Genomic DNA, 21445 nt, shown 5'->3' on the forward strand with positions numbered 1-21445 from the left:
AGAACACTTTGATGCAGAGTTACAAAAGTACTACAGTGGGCTAAGTACAGAAAATAAATAAACTTATTATTTTCTGTACTTAGCCCACTGATTGTACTGACTGATTAAACTGATTATAATACTTATTATTAATATAACTTACAATAATAAAACTCTGAGCTCCAATTATTTTTTTAAACATTTTTCATTTACTTAACTAATATAGCATAGACGAACTTGAATATCCCTATCTCTAAAATATAAATATTAAAACAACATTTCTAAGTGTTTGTAACTCTATGAATAAACACTTGCTAAATGCTTATAATTAATGCTGTCGACCAATCAGAGAAAAGTGTATTAAGTGACGGATAATAGTGTACCGTCAAATAGTACACTGGGCAACGATTGGTCCATTTGTGGATGATTTTACTTGTAGCAATATAGTTAATTATTAAATTACGGCTAGGTACCGTAAGTTGACCAATTAGCTAAAATTCAATGCGTTAAATAGTACATTTCAACTGCCGTTTATTATTTTCCGAGAGTTGATCAACTACCTAGAAAATTGATCAACTTACGAGTCTTGTTATTTTCCGGTGACATATATATAGCATACATAAAACTAAATATTTTACATTGCAAACCTGTACTACGTGCTACGGACGCCGACCTTTCGACCTACGAGCTTTCGTACTACGAATTTCGTAGTCAGCTTTGTAGGTCGCAAAAGCGAAGCGCTCGTATTGGTCGAGTGTCAAAGGATTTGCTCGTGCGACTTCTATGACGATACGTTGCGTTAAATTGATGTTATTTGCGGTTCTACCTAGTAATGAGGATCAACGGAAATATTCCCACCTCTCGTTCCCACCGCTGCAACTCTTGTGTGGCCAGGATCTATAATTGACTTGACCGCCAATAAAAGCCCAACCAGGAAAGCTCAAGTTTGTCCCGGGGGAAAGTTAAACAATGTACGCTATTCACTTTGTAATTTTATTTTTAAATCGAACTGAGAATTGTCATTAATTTATATTACCTACTTCTAAATGATTTGATTAAAACCAAAAGAAATAATAAATATTTAACTGAATTATTTACTATCTACGTATTTACACAAGAAGTGAAACAACAATGTACTTATCGCTACAATGTTTGAGGTATAGGACATACGAGTAGCTTCAGTGAAAGTTATGACATCAAAATATACTTTAAAGTTAGTCCCTTGCGTGACCCGACACACTCTAAATACTTTCATGCGAAGGACTACACCTCTACAGTTACACAGAAGGTACCTAATTAAGGAATAGGTACGTATGATTACGATATCATGAGTTTAAATTAACACTTTAACTTTGCAAATTGGCTTTTAATTTCATCATAATACGGCAACGCACCTGTAACGCCCCTGGGTCTGCGGGTGTCTATGGGCGACGGTAATGACTTACCATCAGGTGATCCGTCTGCTCGTTTGCCTCCTGTCACATAAAAAAAATGGATGTTGTTAAATATCAATATTTCATCCTACCATAATAATATGTCTAGCGCTTAACTCAGTGCCTGAGCTAGGAAGGGGAGATATTCACATATTATGTTACAGAGCATATTTAAATCTGAAGGAGTTACACCTTATTCACGTAACAAAACTTCAACGACAACAAAACACTGAGTTGCGATCCTATCGAGTAATCTTTCTATCAAAGATGACTCTTGTGAATACGGATTTAGAACTGTTTTTCAATGGGACGACGTAACAAAACTTCAATGACAATAAATCACTGAGTTGCGATCCTATCGAGTAATCGTTCTATCAAAAATGACCCTTATGAATACGGATTTAGAACTGTTTTTCGATGGGACGACGTAACAAAACTTCAATGACAACAAATCACTGAGTTGCGATCCTATCGAGTACCTAATCTTTCTATCAAAAATGACCCTTGTGAAAACAGATTTAGAACTGTTTTTCAATGGGACGACGTAACAAAACTTCAATGACAACAAATCACTAAATTGCGATCCTATCGAGTAATCGTTCTATCAAAAATGACCCTTGTGAATACGGATTTAGAACTGTTTTTCAATAGGACGACTTCTGAACGTCAGCGAGATTTTGATTGTCAAAATACGTGAATTTGGCCACTGAGGTCTCGCTGACGTTTGACATTACAAAAACACCCTCCCGTGCTGCTCATATACTTTAGACATTGAGTTAATCGCCAGACCTATAAAAGTCAATAATATTTCATCCTGCCAGCCAGTTTAATTAATCGAGTAGCTATCCGAACAAAAGGGAATTATTGTTTGATCGCATTATTTATCCACGTGTCGATTTCAGCGTGAAGGCTTACCGGTTTTCACGCTGCTCGAAATACACGAATAACAACTTTGTTGTTTCCCTGTGTCAATTAAAAGGCGATTCCCGTAATTACTTAGCGGAACTGCCTACACTAGATAAAATTAACAGTTGAACTATTTTGGGATACTAAAAATAACTCGGTTTTAGCTATGAGGGAATTTTGTACAAAATAACTATGTTATAATGTTGTTGTAAACTGAATACAAATGAAGTTAATCTTTGTTGTTTTTATTGGATAACGATGAACTTTTTGTGTAGGCATATAATAAAATTTTCGCAAGTTTTTCCTGATTTCCTGAAAAGATAAAGTGGTTGTAAAGCAAGCTATATTTAAGATGACCTTTAAAAGGGGCTAGTTGTGTAATACTTATGATTATCCGCTTGTTTTTACCACAGAATTTTGGTATAGTTACACAACACAGTCAAACACGTCGTAAAAGCCCTTTACGTTAGTTCAGCCAAGAATTTCAGTTACATAAACCTGTGAAACTTGATATCAATTCACTGACGTGTAGTTTTGGAAACTATAATTTAGATTACTTTGATAATGTTGCCTCAAAGCGCTGTGCCGTAAAGGAAATAACTAAAAGCCACCTAGAAATTATATGGTACTAGCTGTCCCCGCGACTTCGTACGCGTGGATCCCGTTTTACCCCTTAGGGGTTGAATTTTTCAAAATCCCGTCTTAGTGAGCATCTATATTTTTAAAGGAACTCCCATGCAAAATTGGAGACTCCTAGCACTTGTAGTTTCTGAGATTTCGTGATGAGTGAGTGCGTCAGTAACCTTTCGCTTTTATAGATATAGATACTAGCTGTGCCCGCGAGTTTGTACGCGTGAAAATAGTTTGAATATTTCCTATTTTTGCAACATTTTTCTTTACCGCTCCGCCCCTATTGGCTGTACATGTAACATACCCATGTTTAACAAACAAACTCTTCAGAATATTAGTATATTTGGGACGAGGCTTTTCTTGCAAGTCTCTATAGAGTTTTCAATCACGCATGTGAAGCCGGAGGCAAGGCCCTATAAATCCATTTGCGTTTTCCTACATAAAAGCGTACGCTATTTGTCTTTGTATAAAGGCACTGTTCATACATCCGAAGCTGGTCTATTGTGAAGCAAGATAGTAAAGCTGATACAGAAGTCTTGATGCGATAAAATAGTACAGGAAAAACTGACATCAAATACAAAAGTATTTACTCAGTATCACATACACATAAATGTAATGAATACACTCACGCCCGTATTCTAAAACGATGCTTGCTTGAATGAAGCAACAAATCGAACCTACTGAAACTACTCATACTACTGTAAGTAGGTAGGTACCCACTCCCTACATACGATAGCAGGCTATTGTATTCGTGTGCAGAACTGCAGATATTATGCCCACTGGTGGCGTTTTATTAAAACTATCGTCCTCTGAAGACCTACATTTGAAAATAGATACCGCAAGAGCTTTTATTGGTCAACATGGAAATGTTATTGCAAAAATAATACAAGCGTATGAAAAGTGCCCTCGGGTAGGGTTTAAATACACATCGAAGCTCCAACTGCTTTAGGTCTTACAGTACACTAGTTATTTGAACTTTCCGCGGAAAATTCGTTTTAGGAATAATACTCGTAGCTTAGCGGCGGTCGGCAACCTTTTGGCAGGCAAGGGCCACAAGGTGGTAAAATAATCTAAAGGCAGGCCGCACTTGTGATGTTACCTTTAGGCGTGGTTCATCATTTCAGCCATAGGACGTCCACTGCTGAACATAGGCCTCCCCCAATGCTTTCCACGTTGATCGATTGGTAGCGGCCTGCGTCCAGCGCTTCCCTGCTACGATGTCGTCGGTCCACCTTGTAGGTGGACGTCACACGCTGCGTTTTCCGGAACGTGGTAAATGACAATAAATGATTATCTTATCTTATCTGTGGCCTCCATTCCAGAACCCTGCTGCCCCATTGGCCATCAGTTCTGCGTACTATGTGCCCTGCCCATTGCCACTTCAGCTTGCTAATCCGTCAGGCTATGTCAGCGACTTTAGTTTGTGCCTACTTTGTACNGGACGTCACATGCTGCGTTTTCCGGAACGTGGTAAATGACAATAAATGATTATCTCATCTTATCTGTGGCCTCCATTCCAGAACCTTGCTGCCCCATCGGCCGTCAGTTCTGCGTACTATGTGCCCTGCCCATTGCCACTTCAGCTTGCTAATCCGTCGGGCTATGTCAGCGACTTTAGTTCGTTTACGGATTTCTTCATTAGGTATTAGGCGTGGTTACTTATTAATTAATGCATGTACTTTTATATTTATGACTTAACTATAACAACAAAACATTCACGCGCAGCAAGTAAGCCGCGGACCACGGGTTACCGACCGCTGGCTTAGTGCATGCGAAATAAATACTAAAAGAAACCCATTGTTGGATAAAGCGTTAACTTCTCTCGACTGCCAACATTTAACAGCATTATAAGGGAGTTAATTAATTGATCTGCATCATCAACTCTTCACAGAAACGTAGACAGCCGTTTATATTATTTTAAACGGTGGAAATTCAGCGGTTGTCTGAGCACGACAGCTGAATTAATGAGGCTGGGGCCTAGGGTTGCCAGGTGTCCGGCTCTAACCGGACATGTTTGGCTTTTTAGGGACTTGTCCGGCCTGTCCGGCTTTTGTTACGCTTTTTATGTGGCTGCCGCGCTAGTCGAAAGCACATGCGCGTATCAGGATGTTGGGCTACCAATTCGAAGATGATAGTAGAACTCACTCAAGAACTATGATACTAAATTGGCATGAAAAAAAATGAATGCGTGTCCGGCTTTTAGGGTAAAATGTCCGGCCAAATTAAGCACCGAGTCCGGCTTTTGTGTTTTTGGACCTGGCAACCCTATTCGGGCCTCGGCTGACGTAGCTTATGCCACGCAGGTGCTTTCATGCTGGCCTGAATTGACGTGCTGATTTATAACAGGGATGTTAAGGATATGAAGTTTCAGTTATGGATACGGTTACGGATATTAGAATAATACTATACCGGTTACGGTTACGGATATGAAATCCGAAAGTTTCGGATAATTTCGGTTACGAATTTTAGAATTTTTAAAAAATACCATTCAAATAGGCAGGTGTTGCGCTATCCACATAAACAGGCGGAGATATTAGATGGTACCAGGTAATGCCAGACAAGTAACAAGTACTAAAAAAATATTAAAATTTAGACTCCGTCATTATCTGAAACTTTCCGAAAGTTTTTTGAATCTATTTCGGCTACGGTATGGATATTTTTTTATTTCGGATATCCGATAGTTTCGGGTACGGTTACGGATATCCATAACTTCCCTAATTTATAGGGGTTATGTAACGAATGCTTTTGTTGCGCTTTAATTGTGAAGCCAGTAGTTGACAAGCTTTTTGATATTTACTCCTGTATTCACAAACACACACACGAACCAATCTCTATTCAACGCTATGCGTTCGATTTGCTGCTTCACTTAAGCAAGCATTGTTTGTGAATACGGGCGTAAGAGAATTCGTCCAGTAAATACCTAATCAAGTAAAATCCATTCAAAAACAACCGGTCATCGTTATAGTCACAGTTAAAGTTTCAATAAGTTGGTGCGACTCAGCTTTAATGTAGCATTGTATGTTATTCTCCGCAGGTCGTGTCGTAGTCCGTAGACTTTAGACCTCTCTCTAGTGATTTGGGGGAATAAAATATTTGAATGAACCTCGATTTCCAATTTAAACGAGTTATTAATGTCACGCGCGTGTTAACTGGTCCACTCCAGGAGAGCCCCTGATGACCCACAGGTTGTCGGTTGGGTTGGTAAGGTCAAGTGCAGAGGTTGAATGGGGGGCCAATTACCCCCCCCTCCATTACATCGAATTGGGTTACAACGGGATAATACGCAGTTCTTTGAAACGGACAGATTTGTACGTCTTTTTAAAAGAGCTGAAGAAATTAAAGAAATCTTAGTTTGTAAGAAAATCTCGTGAGAATTCCTCTTTGTAGTACTCATGTTACTTGTAAAAAGAAATCTAAACTAAGTAGGTACCTATACCTACTCGTACCTATGTAATTATCTTGAATTTTTTTTAACATTCATCACTACATAGTACAAATCAAAGTCGCTTTCCGCTGTCTGTCTCTATGTATGCTTAGATCTTTAGAACTACACAACGGATTTTTCCATTGCAACCGTGCAAAGCCGCTAGTATTAATATACTATGTTCAAGTACACAATAGAACTCGTCGTGACCTCATGTAGTATTGATATATGATAACTAGCGGCCGCCCGCGACTTCGTACGCGTGGATCCCGTTATAGCGGCTTAGCGGATGCCTACGTCATAACATCTACCTGCATGCCAAATTTCAGCCCGATCCATCCAGTGGTTTGGGCTGTGCGTTGATAGATCACTATGTCAGTTAGTCAGGGAGTAATATACCTATTTTAGATTTCAAAAGTTAATTAATAAATGAAAGCTATATTACAGGTAATACGGAAACCCTGGCCTTTACCATGCAAAATTGATTACCTTTCGAAGCTAATTAATATCGATCATAGAGCCACGTGGCCTGTGCTCTGTGGTTAGTTTGTGTGCAACAAAGTTTAAAGGTAAACGGTTAAGGCTAATCGCGTTATCAAAGAAGACATCAAACGGTAACGTTATAGCCTGACCTAGGACAAGGAAATGAACTTATCGAGCGCCGTTTAATAGAAAAGTCAATCTGGAAAATTATATTTTGTGCAATAGTTTAGAGGCTAATCAAATGACAAAATGTCTAATGACTATTTTCTTCAATAAAATTCAATTTGCATTTTATAAGCATGAATACATGAGCCAAATACATAATTCCATTGCCTATCTATACCTCTACTGTATTTCTTGCACTTGTTAGAGCACCTTGAAATTGTAGGAAAAAAATACATAGTTTTGCAGGGCTTTCGAATCCACTTAATTGGGCCATTGTGAGTGAAAAAAAATGTAGAAAACATATTTTTTTCAACAAAAATGAATAGCATAATTTAAACATGTTTATCGTAATCCTTTGTAGTTAAGTTATCGCTGAAATAACTATGTTATCCTTAAATCCGTTCCTTTCGTCAAGTAGAAAAGGCTTTTTCTTAAAAAAAGGTTTTCTTTTATTAGATTCGCTGTTCCTGACAGATGAGGATCTTGCCCAGGGCAGACGGTGGAGATCTATGGCGCCGTGAACTGAGAGCATTGTAAGGCCGCTCACAACAGTTAAAAGATTTTTTATAACTTGAAAATTTTCTTTGTTGTTATTTCTGAAAAAAATTCAAACCAAGTTTTTTAAAAATGGCTCTCAAGGATTATCCTGTAACCTGTGATCGCTCATAGTTTATACTCAAATTACCAGTTATAGACTTCCTACTAATATTATAAGTGCGAAAGTTTGAATGTCTGGATGGATGTTTGTTACTCTTTCACGCAAAAACTACTGAACGGATTTTGATTTAACTTTCCAGTACTATTTTTTAAAACCCAGAATAACATAATAGGCTATAATTTATGACGATATGTGACAAGCTAAATTTCACGCGGGTGAAGCCGCGGGCAAAAGCTATAGTATATCTATAAGTGTGAAAAGCTTTGACCTTTGACCTATCGTTGTACGAGATTTTCAGCGCTGGATTTGGGTTTTTAATTTTAAATATAATAAATACGTCAATGTTGTGTGCGCAGGGCCTAATGTTTCCGCCAGCGCCTCGAGAACCGACAGCTGTGTGAATGCTTCTGTAGGTTTCATTCGATTTGTAGTATTTTGGGTTCTGTGCAACTTTTAGAAATAATGAAACCCTCCTTACCTCGTCTATCTTATCACTTTGTAACACGGGTTATTTTGCAACATAAATGTATGTATGGTCTGATATCGTGTTGGTTTTTTATACCACAGAAAACCTAAGCTGAGGTTCTGACGAATAAGGTAATACTCGTAGCTGTGCCCGCGACTTCGTACGTGTGAAATACTTATTTTGAATAATATTTCCCGTTTTGGCAACATTTTTCTTTACTGCTCCGCCCCTTTGTCTGTAGGGTGATGTTATAGCCTGAAGCCTTCCTATCTAGCTATCAAACATAAAAAGATTTTTTTTCCAAATTTCAAGCAAATAAACAAACAAACTCTTTAGCTTTATAATATTAGTATAGATATTGCTCTTACAAAGTCATATTGGAAGATGAACGTGAAGAAATAATGAAGCAGCTTACAGCGTTATGCGATTACTTACGTTCCACCATAAAAATGTAATTTAAGGCTTTACAGCGCCTACTAAACGTTTAATACTTGTTTCCCGGAGCCGTCGTTATACGCAAATCTGAGCCATAACTTGTAACAATCATTTCCTTCAATTAGTTATAATGGCTCTCTGAATGTTCGTTTTCAGTAAATTAGAATTAATTTACGTCGGCGTTTATATACACTTTGTATATATGTCATAGTCAAAGGTCGATATACAGTCTCTTCGCGGAATGTCTGGTCTATCCTAGGTTTGACCAAGGCCTTCAGGCAAACCTCGAAGTAAATTCTTATTTCGGCCTTTGACTAAGTCAAACCTAGAAGTGCCTAAATGGTTCAGTCAAACGCCGAAACTAAAATAATCTGTTTCGGGCTTTGCCTAGTCAATCCTAGAAACGACTGACAGACTCGGTCAAAAGTAGACGGCAAATAGAAAACCAGCCATGTGTGAGTCGGATTCGCTCATGAAGGGTACCGTGCGACTCTTTTGTTGTATGGGAGCCCCCTTAAATATTTATTTTATTTTAATTTTATGATTTATTTTTAAAATGCAACTAAAATTATGTGAATATTTCAAGGGTTCACCTGTTTACGTTTTAATTAATATCAAGTAAAAAACTGCAACAAGTCACGTTTGCTGTATGGGAGCCCCCCTTAAATATTTAAGTATTTTATTGAATTATTTATTTTTAAAGTGAATGATTCATGAGATACGAGCCTGGTGACAGACAACATTTAGCGGAGTCATAATAATAGGGTCTAAACTCTTTATCCTTTAAGGTAACAGAACCCTAAAAATTAGTAATTAATCAAGATCGATCTAGAAACACTCACAACCAACCTCAGTACTGTATAAGTTTAGTTACTCGTACCTTCACCTAAAGAGATAGCTGCGCGTGCGCGTGAAAACCGACCGTCGTAACGCCTATGCAATAAGTTCGAGATCAGAATTAAGTATAGTTTAGTTTAAAGTCTTAATTGAGGTTTGACTAGTCAAACCCCGATTTCATTAAATTGAGTTTCGACTTTTGCCTGACCAAATTAGTTACTCCTAGGTTTGACTAACATTATTTAGTCAAAGGCCGAAATGTTTGGGCTTTGACTAAGACTTCTAGTCAGACCTGAGGATTGACTAGTCAAACCTAGGAGTGCCGGAACTTCGAGGTTTGACTATAACATATATACTGAATGTCATAATCTCACAATTTATCGTTTACAATGAGGTCTATCATGTGGGCTCATCAGTCTGTAGGCGAGGTCCTATCACTCGTTACTGGTGAGCGCTGTTGGTCGTTGTTTGTTTCAACAAAATCAACGTCCACTGCACTGGACAAAGTATTACCACAACCACCGCTCCTGTGCTGTCCGCATCCAGGGTTGCCTGTTATCTTCACTGGATCGTCGGTCTACCAAGTTCCTCTCGGCCTAACTATACTACGTGGTAGGCATTCGAGAACTTTTGTTCCCAATTTAATACACTATAAGTTCTAAATACGGTAGCATATTAATGAGGACTGTGTCCAATTGGATGTTGAAGTAGTAATAGTTGAAGATCTATTTATAAAATAACTCAATCTCTACTATCACTGCAAATCAAGCGCTGGTATCACTGGGTTAGTAAGGCAGAACATTTTGAGCTTTTTCTCAGTAAACCTAGAAAAACAGAATTATATTTTTAAGCAGCCTAAAAATACATGGCTTACAAAAGTTAAATAAGTTGTATTTTAGGATGTTTCTCTTGTTTTTATTTAGGCAAGTAAACGGACAACTCTTGGAATAATTTCGCACAAAAATAACTTGTGCTGAAACATTCTTGTTTATCATCCGCCCACTGATGAAACAAAACAGAATTATTATGAATATCTAACGATTTTCGAGTATTTTTTGACTGAATTTCAGTATTCTTATGTAAAGATGTTTTCCCGAAACCTAATATTATACAAGTTTGAATTTTACATGACCTGTTTATGATTTATGTTTATGTCTATATATTTTACTAGAATTACTATTAAATATCCAATATTTCCAATAAGTTGAATAGGGAAAATTTTGAAGTTCATTGAATTCTTCAGTCCTAATATAATATCGGTGTTTTTGTAAATACGTTATGCCAATTCATTCCCTATCTGGACTTATTATTCGAATACCCACTTCCCAGCAATGGCCTCCCACGCTCAAATCGGAAACGTTCTCTTATAAATAAGTTATTCTCAGCCTTGTACAAATGACGTTTATAAGATACTAGCGGCCGCCCGCGACTTCGTTTATAAGATAAATAAGTTTTTCCATCAAAAGAGCTTTGCACCGACTTTTTGTTACATCAAAGAAAATCCGACGTTATGTACTATGGAACTGTTATTCTTATTCTATTTATAACATTTATACCCAGGAGGTACTATAACGGCAGTAGGTATTTCACAATGTTAAGTACTTTTTCATTTTTAACCGACTACAAAAAGGAGGAGGTTTTGGATTCGGTTGGTAATGTTTTTCTGTGTGTTAATTGTCTTACCAAAGTTATCGTCCGTAATTAGAACATTCATCATCATCATCAACAGCCCTTTACAGTCCACTGCTGGACTATGAGCCTCCTCCGCTAAAGTGGAGGGTTTTGCCATAATCCCCACGCTTATTGGCAGGCGGGTTGGATACCGCAGTTTAAAAGATTGATGTTTTTCAGAGAGCGCTGCTGCCCTTTCTCTGTTTGATGTGTGTGTAGGCCTTAAGTCGCCTCTTACAATACATTGGTTAATTAGAACATTAACCAAATATAAGTCAGACACTTCTATCTTATGAAAACGGAAATGTTTTAGAGACTTATAACAGATCATATGACCAGCTAACTAAGCCTGACCACCTAACTTAGTTGTTACTACTCGTATCGAGTATCAAGCTTGTCTCTTGCCCTAATGTCAAATTGCTATGGACTTGGAAACTTATCAGAAAGAAATGATAACAAAGACATTGGATCACAACCTACATATTTAAGGCGAATTTGTGTTCTATGTTTTATTATTTAGGTATTATCAATACCTAGAATAAATACAGCTAGGGACTGGAATTCGCTGCCTGCTGCTGTCTTTCCCGAAGACTATAATCCGGACCTTTTCAAGGCGAAAGTGAATAGGCACTTACAGGGCAGATATGTACCATTCTAGATTGTATCCCACTTAACACCAGGTGCGATTGTGGTCAAATACGTGCCTTGTTATGCATAAAAAAACTAAACCTATTTACTTATTTATTTGGTGAACACTTATTGCGGTTTCAATATGGCTTCAACCATACGTAAAAAATCTCGGACTCTTCATTGACAGCACTCTGAGTTGGTCCCAGCATGTCAGGGAAGTCAGTAGGAGGGTGATCGGCTCAATGCGGGCACTCTACCGCTTTAAAAATTTCCTCCCTTCCAGCACTAAGACCTTACTTGCTCAGTCTCTGATCCTGCCTATCCTCGACTATGGTGATGTATGCTGTACGGACATCTCACAGGAACTTTTAAACAAGCTGGACCGCCTTTTGAACAACTGCATCAGATTTATCTTCGGTCTCCGCAAGTTTGATCACATCTCACCTTTTCGCTCGCAGCTTGGTTGGCTTCCCATCAGACAGCGTAGATATCTTCGTTCACTTTGTATGCTTCATTCAATTCTTTTCAATCCCGACTCTCCATCTTATTTAAAAGATAAATTTCAGTACCTCCACTCCACTCACAATAGAAATATTCGCTCTAGTCAGTCTCTTCAGCTTGCCACCCCTCATCATAGCACTGGCTTCATGTCCAACTCTTTCTTAGTCTCCGCTGTACGGCTCTGGAACGGCCTTCCGGCCAAATTACGCAAACCTTCTTCCAAATTTACTTTCAAAAAGGCTCTGCGCAAACATTTCAAGGAATGACCTTTTTTTCTCAATTTTCTCGCTATCTCAGACATGAGTGATGTGTACATCTATAATATTATTATGTTTATGTATTTATGTGTATGTCTATTATATTTATTTGTATTATGTTATTTATTTTATGTAATCTTATGTAAGTAGGTTTATTATCAAAAATGTTAATTTTTTGCACCGCCTTACTCTTTCTGCATGACCCGTGGTTGACTGGCAGAGAATGCCATCCGGCATTAAGTCCGCCACAGTGCATTTGTTACTTTGTGTGCTGAAGTATAAATAAATAAATAAAATAAATAAAAGTTCAAGCTAACAACTTCACCTCTTCAAATAATATAGGATTTTTACGTCAATAAATCATCCTGTATTTCAGCGGCCAAGTTCCCATCTGTCAGTGTTCGAATGCCAAGTTATTCCAGTAATATTCCCGTCACGCGAGTATCGTTTGCGTAAGCGTTGGAGCGGAAAGAAAAGCCTTCAGCAAGACTTTCTTGAATCAGCTCGATATTGTCAAACTAATCCTTACTTTAGTATTATAAATGGGAAAGTAATTCTGTCTGTTAGGGTTTCACTCCTAAAGAACTGAATCGATATTGATGAAGATATAGAGATAGTTTGAGCCCCGGAAAAGGATTTAGGACAGTTTTGTAGGGCCGCGCGCGATAGTTTTTCTGTGACAGACAAAATTTCACGCGGGCGAAGCCACGGGCAAAAGCTAGTATAAAGTATTTGTGATTTGTGACATATCGATATCACTGATTGATATCACATGCTATTGGGACTATTTGACTATTTGGTACATACTATTTCCATTTGGATGATTAAATCAGATATTTAGTTTTTAATCATAAAGGGCTTCCCTGTTTCTATTATCAGAACTTTGATGATTTTATCAAGGGAATTAATTAAAATCCATTTAAATCAAAATTGTTAACCCAATAATAGATATTGATGACTCGCTCTCCAATCGAGTGTGATTACCATTTGGAGTTAACAATCAATTAGGTTTGTCACTTCAGCTGTAACATTCCAAGGCTCGTATAATAATGCTAAATACGCTCATATTTCGAAGGCTTAGGAGTAGACTAACAACATGTTACATTTGGTGTTACTCCAGCCAGACTTGTGAAGTGACAACTGTCTGTGACACTTCGCGTGATCACGCTACGGACAAATTGAGTTATCAATCTTACTTTGCTAATTCGTAATAACATGGGTCGTACTTGTACATCATCCTGCAGTAGAGGATTAATTAAAAGTAGAGGATTAAGGCAAATAATGGATAAGTTCAAAATAATTAGAATTTTATTAACGATACTATTGATTTAACAATCAACATAAAATGATGCCCTGTTTTTTATTTCCATTATGTTCTAGTCAGCCGTCAATAAAAAAGTAACCTGACAATTTCATTCATTTTGATTTGTCCTCATGTTGTCTGCTAGGCTGCAGATATCAAATACATATGTAAAGGTTACTAGCAGGTCCAGATTACCTATACATTGTTTAATTATAAATCTATTTCATTATCGTCGTGGTGTCCCTTGCGACACCTCGGCATGATGCTGAGTGGATACCGTTTCGGTGACACGCACGTTACCTACTCTATCTAGTTTTACTTTTGTTTTCATATTTTTGATGCTGTTTTGTGTCGCTGAATAAAATATTTCATTTTCATTTATTGTAATTGGTGTAGTAAACCGTTATAATTAATTAAAGTAAAAATAAATAAATTAATAGTTGCTAATTTGATGTGTTTGTCCACAGGTACTCAGTACAGGAGAGACATGCGGCTGACCATCCCAGGCGGCGAGGAACTGCGCGGGCCTCAGATGCGCCCGCTGCTATGGACGTGCGCCATGGCTCTCTACCTGCTGATGGGTACGTGTCAGAGGTTCTTGGACATGCCCACCATGTGCTACCAGCAGTACACTAGAGACATGCGGCTGACCATCCCAGGCTGCTATGGACGTGCGCCATGGCTCTCTACCTGCTGATGGGTACGTGTCAGAGGTTCTTGGACAAGCCCACCATGTGCTACCAGCAGTACACTAGACATGCGGCTGACCATCCCAGGCGGCGAGGAGATGCGCCCGCTGCTGTNCATGTGCTACCAGCAGTACACTAGACATGCGGCTGACCATCCCAGGCGGCGAGGAGATGCGCCCGCTGCTGTGGACGTGCGCCATGGCTCTCTACCTGCTGATGGGTACGTGTTAGAGGTTTTTGGACAAGCCCACCATGTGCTACCAGCAGTACACTAGAGACATGTGACTGACTACGGCGCATAGCGTGCACGCAACGCGTGAGTTTTAACCCAGGGCAGTGAGAACACAGAGAACATTTATGAACTCAACGTGACTTTAAAACATTATCACTGCAACAGTATATTTTTTTTTTATCTAAGCTGACTTATTTTATCTATTTTAATAATATCATGCCGTCGTTTTTTGACTCGCCTGTGTTAAAGTGAAAAGTAAATAGGTAGATACTGCAATTATTATATTGTTTGTCTTCTTTTGGAAACTCCAAGAATACTTACCAAGAGCTCTTAATTATTTTTTGTCCCTGTTATAAATCGCAATCGAAGAATTTATATTTGTCGTCAAGGTGGCCCACGAATGCTTGCTTTCGAGGTTATTTTTGTTCGATTTTTTCGCGGCTTATTTTGTTAATTAGAACTGAAATTACAATATGAACAGTAGGTTGATTATTATTTTGTTTTTTCTTGAAAATTCCTTTAATCCAGCGTCTACTAAATTACTTTAATTAAGCTCATTACCAGCCGGAGGTACTTACCTTAGTTAAGGTACCCACAGACTATTAAATATAAGCAAATAAATGAGAAATAACAGGCTTACTTTTTTACGGCATAATTTCTTACCTTTTAATGACGTAACATTTTCTACGCTCATTTTAAATAAAAAATAAGTAAAACAGAGTAAAAGTAACTTTATTTAAAATAAGCTTAATTAATCCTTCAGCTAAGGTCGTTATCTCTTAAGAAATCAATTGAATTGTCTGTCTACCAATTAAGTAAATCTCTAAAGTATAGCGGCATCTAATAGTAAATATATTGGACTAGTGAAAGGGTTTCGCAAAGTCAATCTATTTGAGAACTCGACGAGCTTTACGTTTAATTTGATAGAGGTCATTTTCGTAATAGGCCCTTAAATCAGATTATTAAGAAATTTTCAAGCTAAGGTTTGTAATTTGAACGTGACATTATTATACAGCCTGTTAAAGTCATTGTTAAACTTCTACCCTTGTGGATTTTTGTCACTCGCAGACTTGTGGCAAGTTTCGTGAACAAAGTCGTACGGTTTTCCAAATAAACTTCAGCTCATTCAATATGGAGGCGTTATCTCCTAGTCAACAAACAGGCGTAGCAGGATAATTGATTGGCAATGGCTAGGTGAAATTTTATTTTATTTTATTTTATTTTATTTTATTTGTTTAACAATGTTTCAACAGCATTAAATTGTACATAAATGTGCAGGAAGATACAACTTGAACATAAGCCAAATGTAAATAATAAATATAAATCAATGTAAATAAATAAATGTGAATAAATGTAAATCAAAATACAAAGATAATGATAATTATTGTATTGTATTGTGTAAAGTTCACGGGTTGCTTACATTATAATATTATGCATGCTGTGGTTATCGTTTGTGTGGGAGCAGTTAGCTTAGTTATTTATTTTACAGTAGACCTTTGGCTTAATTGTTTATTTTTTTAATTGTGTATAATACTGTATCTCATGTTGATAGCCCAATAAAATAAATAAATAAATAATAGGTATCATCCCAACTAATATTATAAATGCGAAAGTCTGAACTCTGTCTGTCTGTCTGTCTGTCTGTCTGTTACGCTTTCCCGCTTAAACCTCGCAACCGATTTTGATTAAATTTGGCATAGAGATAGTTTGAGTCCCGGGAAAGAACATAGGATAGTTTTTATCCCGGTTTTTGAAACAGGGACGCGCGCGATAAAGTTTTTCTGTGACAGACAAAATTCCACGCGGGCGAAGCCGCGGGCGGAAAGCTAGTCTAACTATAAAACGAGATTGAGATTTTATAAAATAAAAATGTGATTTGTCGACAGTCGATAGAACTCTGTAACAAAATAATTCGAGTAAACGTAACATTTTGGAATCTTACTCTAGATTTTATAAATTAGTTAATTGAGTTTAGTTAATTGAGGGAACATTAATTATTCTACATTCACTAAGTATTTCGTAGAATTCTATGAAAAAGGTACTTAATAAGCACGACTGAGACGCTACGAAGGTTCTACTAAAGTTATTAGTAGACGTGCAGAAATTGTTCGAGGAATCTTTAAGCCTGGACTACACGTACTATGTTTGCATTAAACTTAACTACAATCTGTATATTAAGTACCTGCTTACGAGTATGTTTGTATTAGAACTAATTGGAACTTCTGAGCTAGAAATTTCAATTTCTGAGAAGAGATTTACAATCTTCTAAGATGATACCATTAATAATAATAATAATAATAAATACATTATCCTGCTTTCGCCTCCGAGATTTATTTTACCATGTAGTACCCCTGTACGACAACCCAATCCGCACACAATATTCAGCGTAGTAGTAGTAAAAAACAAAAGAGCGGGCAACCCCACCCCTACCACGCTGTGGGCTCGGTGTCCGAGCGGTCTCATTCCTTTGTGCGCACGCGCAACGACCGCACGCAGTATAAGAAAAATGCTTAAGTGACGTCACCAGGACGTTTTTACCGACAAAANATTCAACTTTATTGCACACCAAACAAATAACATAACAGAAGAAAAGGAACACACAAGGTACAATTAGGCGGTCTTATCGCTATGAAGCGATCTCTTCCAGACAACCTATGGTGAGGACAGTTACTTGAAACAAATATGAAGGGGAAGGCGGTGTCGACACCATTGTGTGTAGGTGGCAGTTTATGTAGAGCCCAATGTACATATTTAGGTACAGATGACAGCCCAAATAAAATGAAGCAGCTTTATTTAGTTTTAATAAGTAGGTACGATTTTCCACTAACAACAGTATAATCAGAGCATGTTGTTTCGTTTTCTTTTATTTTATAAACGTGTAAGAATCACATTGTACAATACAACTGTTAAGTTGACATAGAATATTAGGCTATGGCCTCTTTCTGCGAAACGTCGGCTAGTAACACTTCTACGACACATTTTTTATTCATTAAATCATATTAAAAAATCTTGNCATTAAAAATTCCTGTTGGGTAAATGTTCAAACTAATTCAGCTATAATCAAGTTCGGGATCTGAAAATGTAATATTAATTTAATTAAAAGACTAACGATGCTAAATTTGTAAATCCCAGGACCTGCTTGACTTGTGTAGACATGAATAACTAATTTCATTCACGTAGGTCAGCGGTTCCCAAACTTATTTAGCTCACTTTGAGAATAAATTATTTTTAGCGCCCCCCATTTTTGTAGTCAAGAGTCGAGCTCAGTCGGTGTCTAAGAGTCCTCCTAGTAGATGACGCCTCCCAAGCCTCTACACAACGTCCCGATTTTTTTTTTCTGGGTCCCTTACCGCCCCCCTTTAAGCCTGCAGCGCCCACAAGGGGGTGTTATCGCCCACTTTGGGAAAGACTGACGTAGGTGTAATTAATTTGAGCTTCCAAATATATCTCCGTCTAATATGGAATTAGAACTCAAGTATGTTTACCTATTGATAGTAATCTACTAATGCCTAATAGGCTAATAGAGTCGTATAATACCCATAAGCTACGAGTTTATGACGCATGTACCTACACAAACATTAATTAGTCTACTACAAGGGAAAGAATGGACAGTAAATATTGTAAGAGTCGCGTGGTTAGCGACACTTAATAATCTTATAGTTAAACTGTTTTTGTAATAAATGTTTTTGTTTGTAAACATCTACTTGTATACCTGATGAAAAAAATGTGTGATTAATCCCTACTATCAATAAAATACCTCATACCGACGACCTCATAAAGGTAGCAAGAAGGCGCTGGATGCAGGCCGCTACCAACCGGGCGATGTGGAAATCAATGGAGGAGACCTATGTTGAGCAGTGGACGTCCTGTGGCTGAAATGATGACCAATAAAATCGTGTTTGTTTTTAAGAGCGCTGATGGGGCTGCCCCGTTTCTGTAGCGCATCGGGGATGTTTCTATGCAACTGAAGCGCGAGTAGATTGTTTCTATGCAACAATGCGCAAACGCTGCACATCCCTGGTGCGCAGGGTGGAGGTCAGCTCCAACAGCGTGCTGGGCATGTTTGCGTCGAGGTTTGACTGTCGGTACCTGAATCATTGCTCAATGATTCATGTGCTGGCAGACCGCTGATGCTTATTTTCAATTTTAAATCAAACCAATAATAATTGTATGTACCTAGATACATACAATTATTATTGGTATTATTATTAGTAAGAGTACTAACCTATAATTTTTAAGTACCTGCACCTGTAACGCCCCTGGCGACGGTAATCACTTACCATCAGGTGATCCGTCTGCTCGTTTGCCTCCTGTCACATAAAAAAAGTACTTATACAGGGTGAAAAAGTAATCGCAGGTGGCAATTTTCTAAAAATGCACAAAAACTTAAAAATCTTGAAAACGGTGATATTTTTACTGGGGTCAAAATTGGACGTTAGGGAGACCTTGGCGAGGCCTATCGATGGTTACAGGGTTATCCATTGTTTTTGGGACACCCTGTATATTTACTAACACTATGATCTGTATGTGGTCGAAATAAATAAATGTATTATATTTTGCAGGCGCTACGATGTTCCAGTATATCGAAGCACCACTGGAGCGCAAATTGGAAGAGCACCTCCATTACCTGAAGGTCGCCTTCCTCAAGGAACACCCTTGTCTCTCAAGTAAGTACTTAGCGCATAATAACCCTCTACAGGGCACAATATGTTTAAAATTATTCAATTCTTTATAATGTAGGTACGAAGAAGGCCCTTTTCAGAGCACTTGAAGACCACACGGGAAAAACAAAGAATGTCAAAAAACTACAATTAAGAGAAAAACAGTTTTTAAATGTAGTTTGAAAGTCTATATTTCTTTCATTTTAGACTCTTTTATGTGAGATATTGAAACAACTTATTACTGTGTTAACATATGCTTTGCCTGTACTTCTAAAACTCGATTTGTTTAAATAAGTTTTAAGTTATGGTCCATAATATAACCGTTTCTTGCCATGGACAAACAAACACAAATTGAACTATTACAGTTGACCACGACGATTTTACCCAATTCTGATTTTTTAAATAGAATGTTTCCCTAAAAAGCTAACAAATGGCATTAAAAAGTAAGTTTCACAAAAAAGGTAACATTCATTGTTTTTCCCTTGTGGTCTTCACTTATACTTATCCTAAATATAGCTTCCTAACTACCACTTCGGGACAACGCGGCAACGTATCGACTGGTGCTGAGAAGGAATGGCGGAATAACGCTCGTATTTACAAACATTACTATGAGGTCTCACAGCGCGCGTGGACGCACAGAGTCACACACGAACCAATCACAGAGCTCTGTACCTCTAGTAGGAAAAACTTTCGAGTTCGTTTCGTTGCGTATTCAAAGTGTCATCGAAAAATTTTGTATGAAAAATTAAACAGCGCCCCCTATATTATAGCCGCCCTAGGGGGCGCTGTTTAATTTTTCATACAAAATTTTTCGATGACACTTTGAATACGCAACGAAACGAACTCGAAAGTTTTTCCTACTAGAGGTACTGTTCAACACGGCTTGACGTTTCGGCTGCGATGCTGCAGCCGTGGTCACAAGCAGACTGGATGGCGATTCGCGGCGTCGTCCGTTCGGGCGGGCTTGAAGATTTTCAACTACCCTCATATTGTCATTCACTTAAGCAAGCATTTGTTTGTGAATACGGGCGCGCGTCAGTAAATAAAAGGTTGAAATGATGGTAGTGGTATGCTATATCGCTGTTTAATGGCACGTCTTATAAAAATACGAAAATATGATCTTTGTATGGTCAAACAAAATGTTTTAAAGCTACTGTTTTTTAGGAAAGGTAATCTATGTCCTTCTTCAAGGTCCAATCTACATATTATATATTTGATATTCCAAATATTTAGTTTATTTAGGTATTAATGTCTATTCTTGAATGAACAAGCGCCTACATTTTAAAGCTCAGACTTAGGGCTGGCCCTGACATTAAAAGTTCTTTACTCTCCTCGTTTTACATGAAATATTTAACATTGCGTGATAAGTACGTAATTGTTGCTTTGTTTATTTTATGAGGCGCCCTCTGTCACGTCACGTTATCGTCTCGAGCACTTTTATATTGTTTCGTATCATCTGATAGGTATCTATAAATACGTTATTTTGGTTCTTACTAAGGTTCGCCTTAAACTTTTACCTGCGGAATACATTTCTACATTTCTTCATTCAATTCAGTTTCAGCTTCTGTTCTTCATTTAACAAAAGATTTCAAATACAAATAAAAAAATCAATATTGTGAATCATAGGTGAAATGGTGACATTTTACAGTAGGTAGGTAGTACCACTATGTTCCGCTCAAAGAGCATACAATTTGTCAGACAACAACAAGATTCTTCTTATCGTGTCGAAAACAAACCTACACAGTGTCAGCCCAGAACTCCGCTACAAGAGTGGCGTTGTTGGCAGCATTCATTAAATAAAACATTTGAATTTGAATCCTCCAAAAGATTGAAACATTACAAATTATTATTTCTCTCCTCAGATGTTATCTCTATCTCTATATAAGAATTCGAGAAGTAAATAGGATCCAAAACAAGCATTTATTGTTATTATTAATTATTTACTTAAACTGCACTTATCGAATATGACATTATACATTATAATACGTTAGGCGCGTCTTAATAATCTCATAATATTTAATTTACATTTCATAATAAACTCGATGATAAGGTACTTATGTTGGTATATCCGTCAATCAGTAATTT

The 21445-nt window shown here is 37.6% G+C and overlaps 1 protein-coding gene across 1 annotated transcript in view; it reads left to right on the top strand.

Annotated features, from left to right (window-relative positions):
• LOC114356968 (uncharacterized) overlaps nucleotides 1–21245 on the top strand; it is a 69431-nt gene extending 48186 nt beyond the window's left edge. Inside the window, exons 6-8 of the mRNA XM_028310369.1 lie at nucleotides 14246–14359; nucleotides 19262–19366; nucleotides 21223–21245. Coding sequence (XP_028166170.1) covers nucleotides 14246–14359; nucleotides 19262–19366; nucleotides 21223–21245 — 242 coding nt within the window. The remainder of the gene's footprint in view (nucleotides 1–14245; nucleotides 14360–19261; nucleotides 19367–21222) is intronic.
• Nucleotides 21246–21445: the final 200 nt, after the last annotated feature.

This window comes from Ostrinia furnacalis, unplaced genomic scaffold (assembly GCF_004193835.3).
Source record: "Ostrinia furnacalis isolate ACB-3 unplaced genomic scaffold, ASM419383v2 OfSCF3012, whole genome shotgun sequence".
In the NCBI taxonomy this organism is placed as follows: domain Eukaryota; kingdom Metazoa; phylum Arthropoda; class Insecta; order Lepidoptera; family Crambidae; genus Ostrinia; species Ostrinia furnacalis.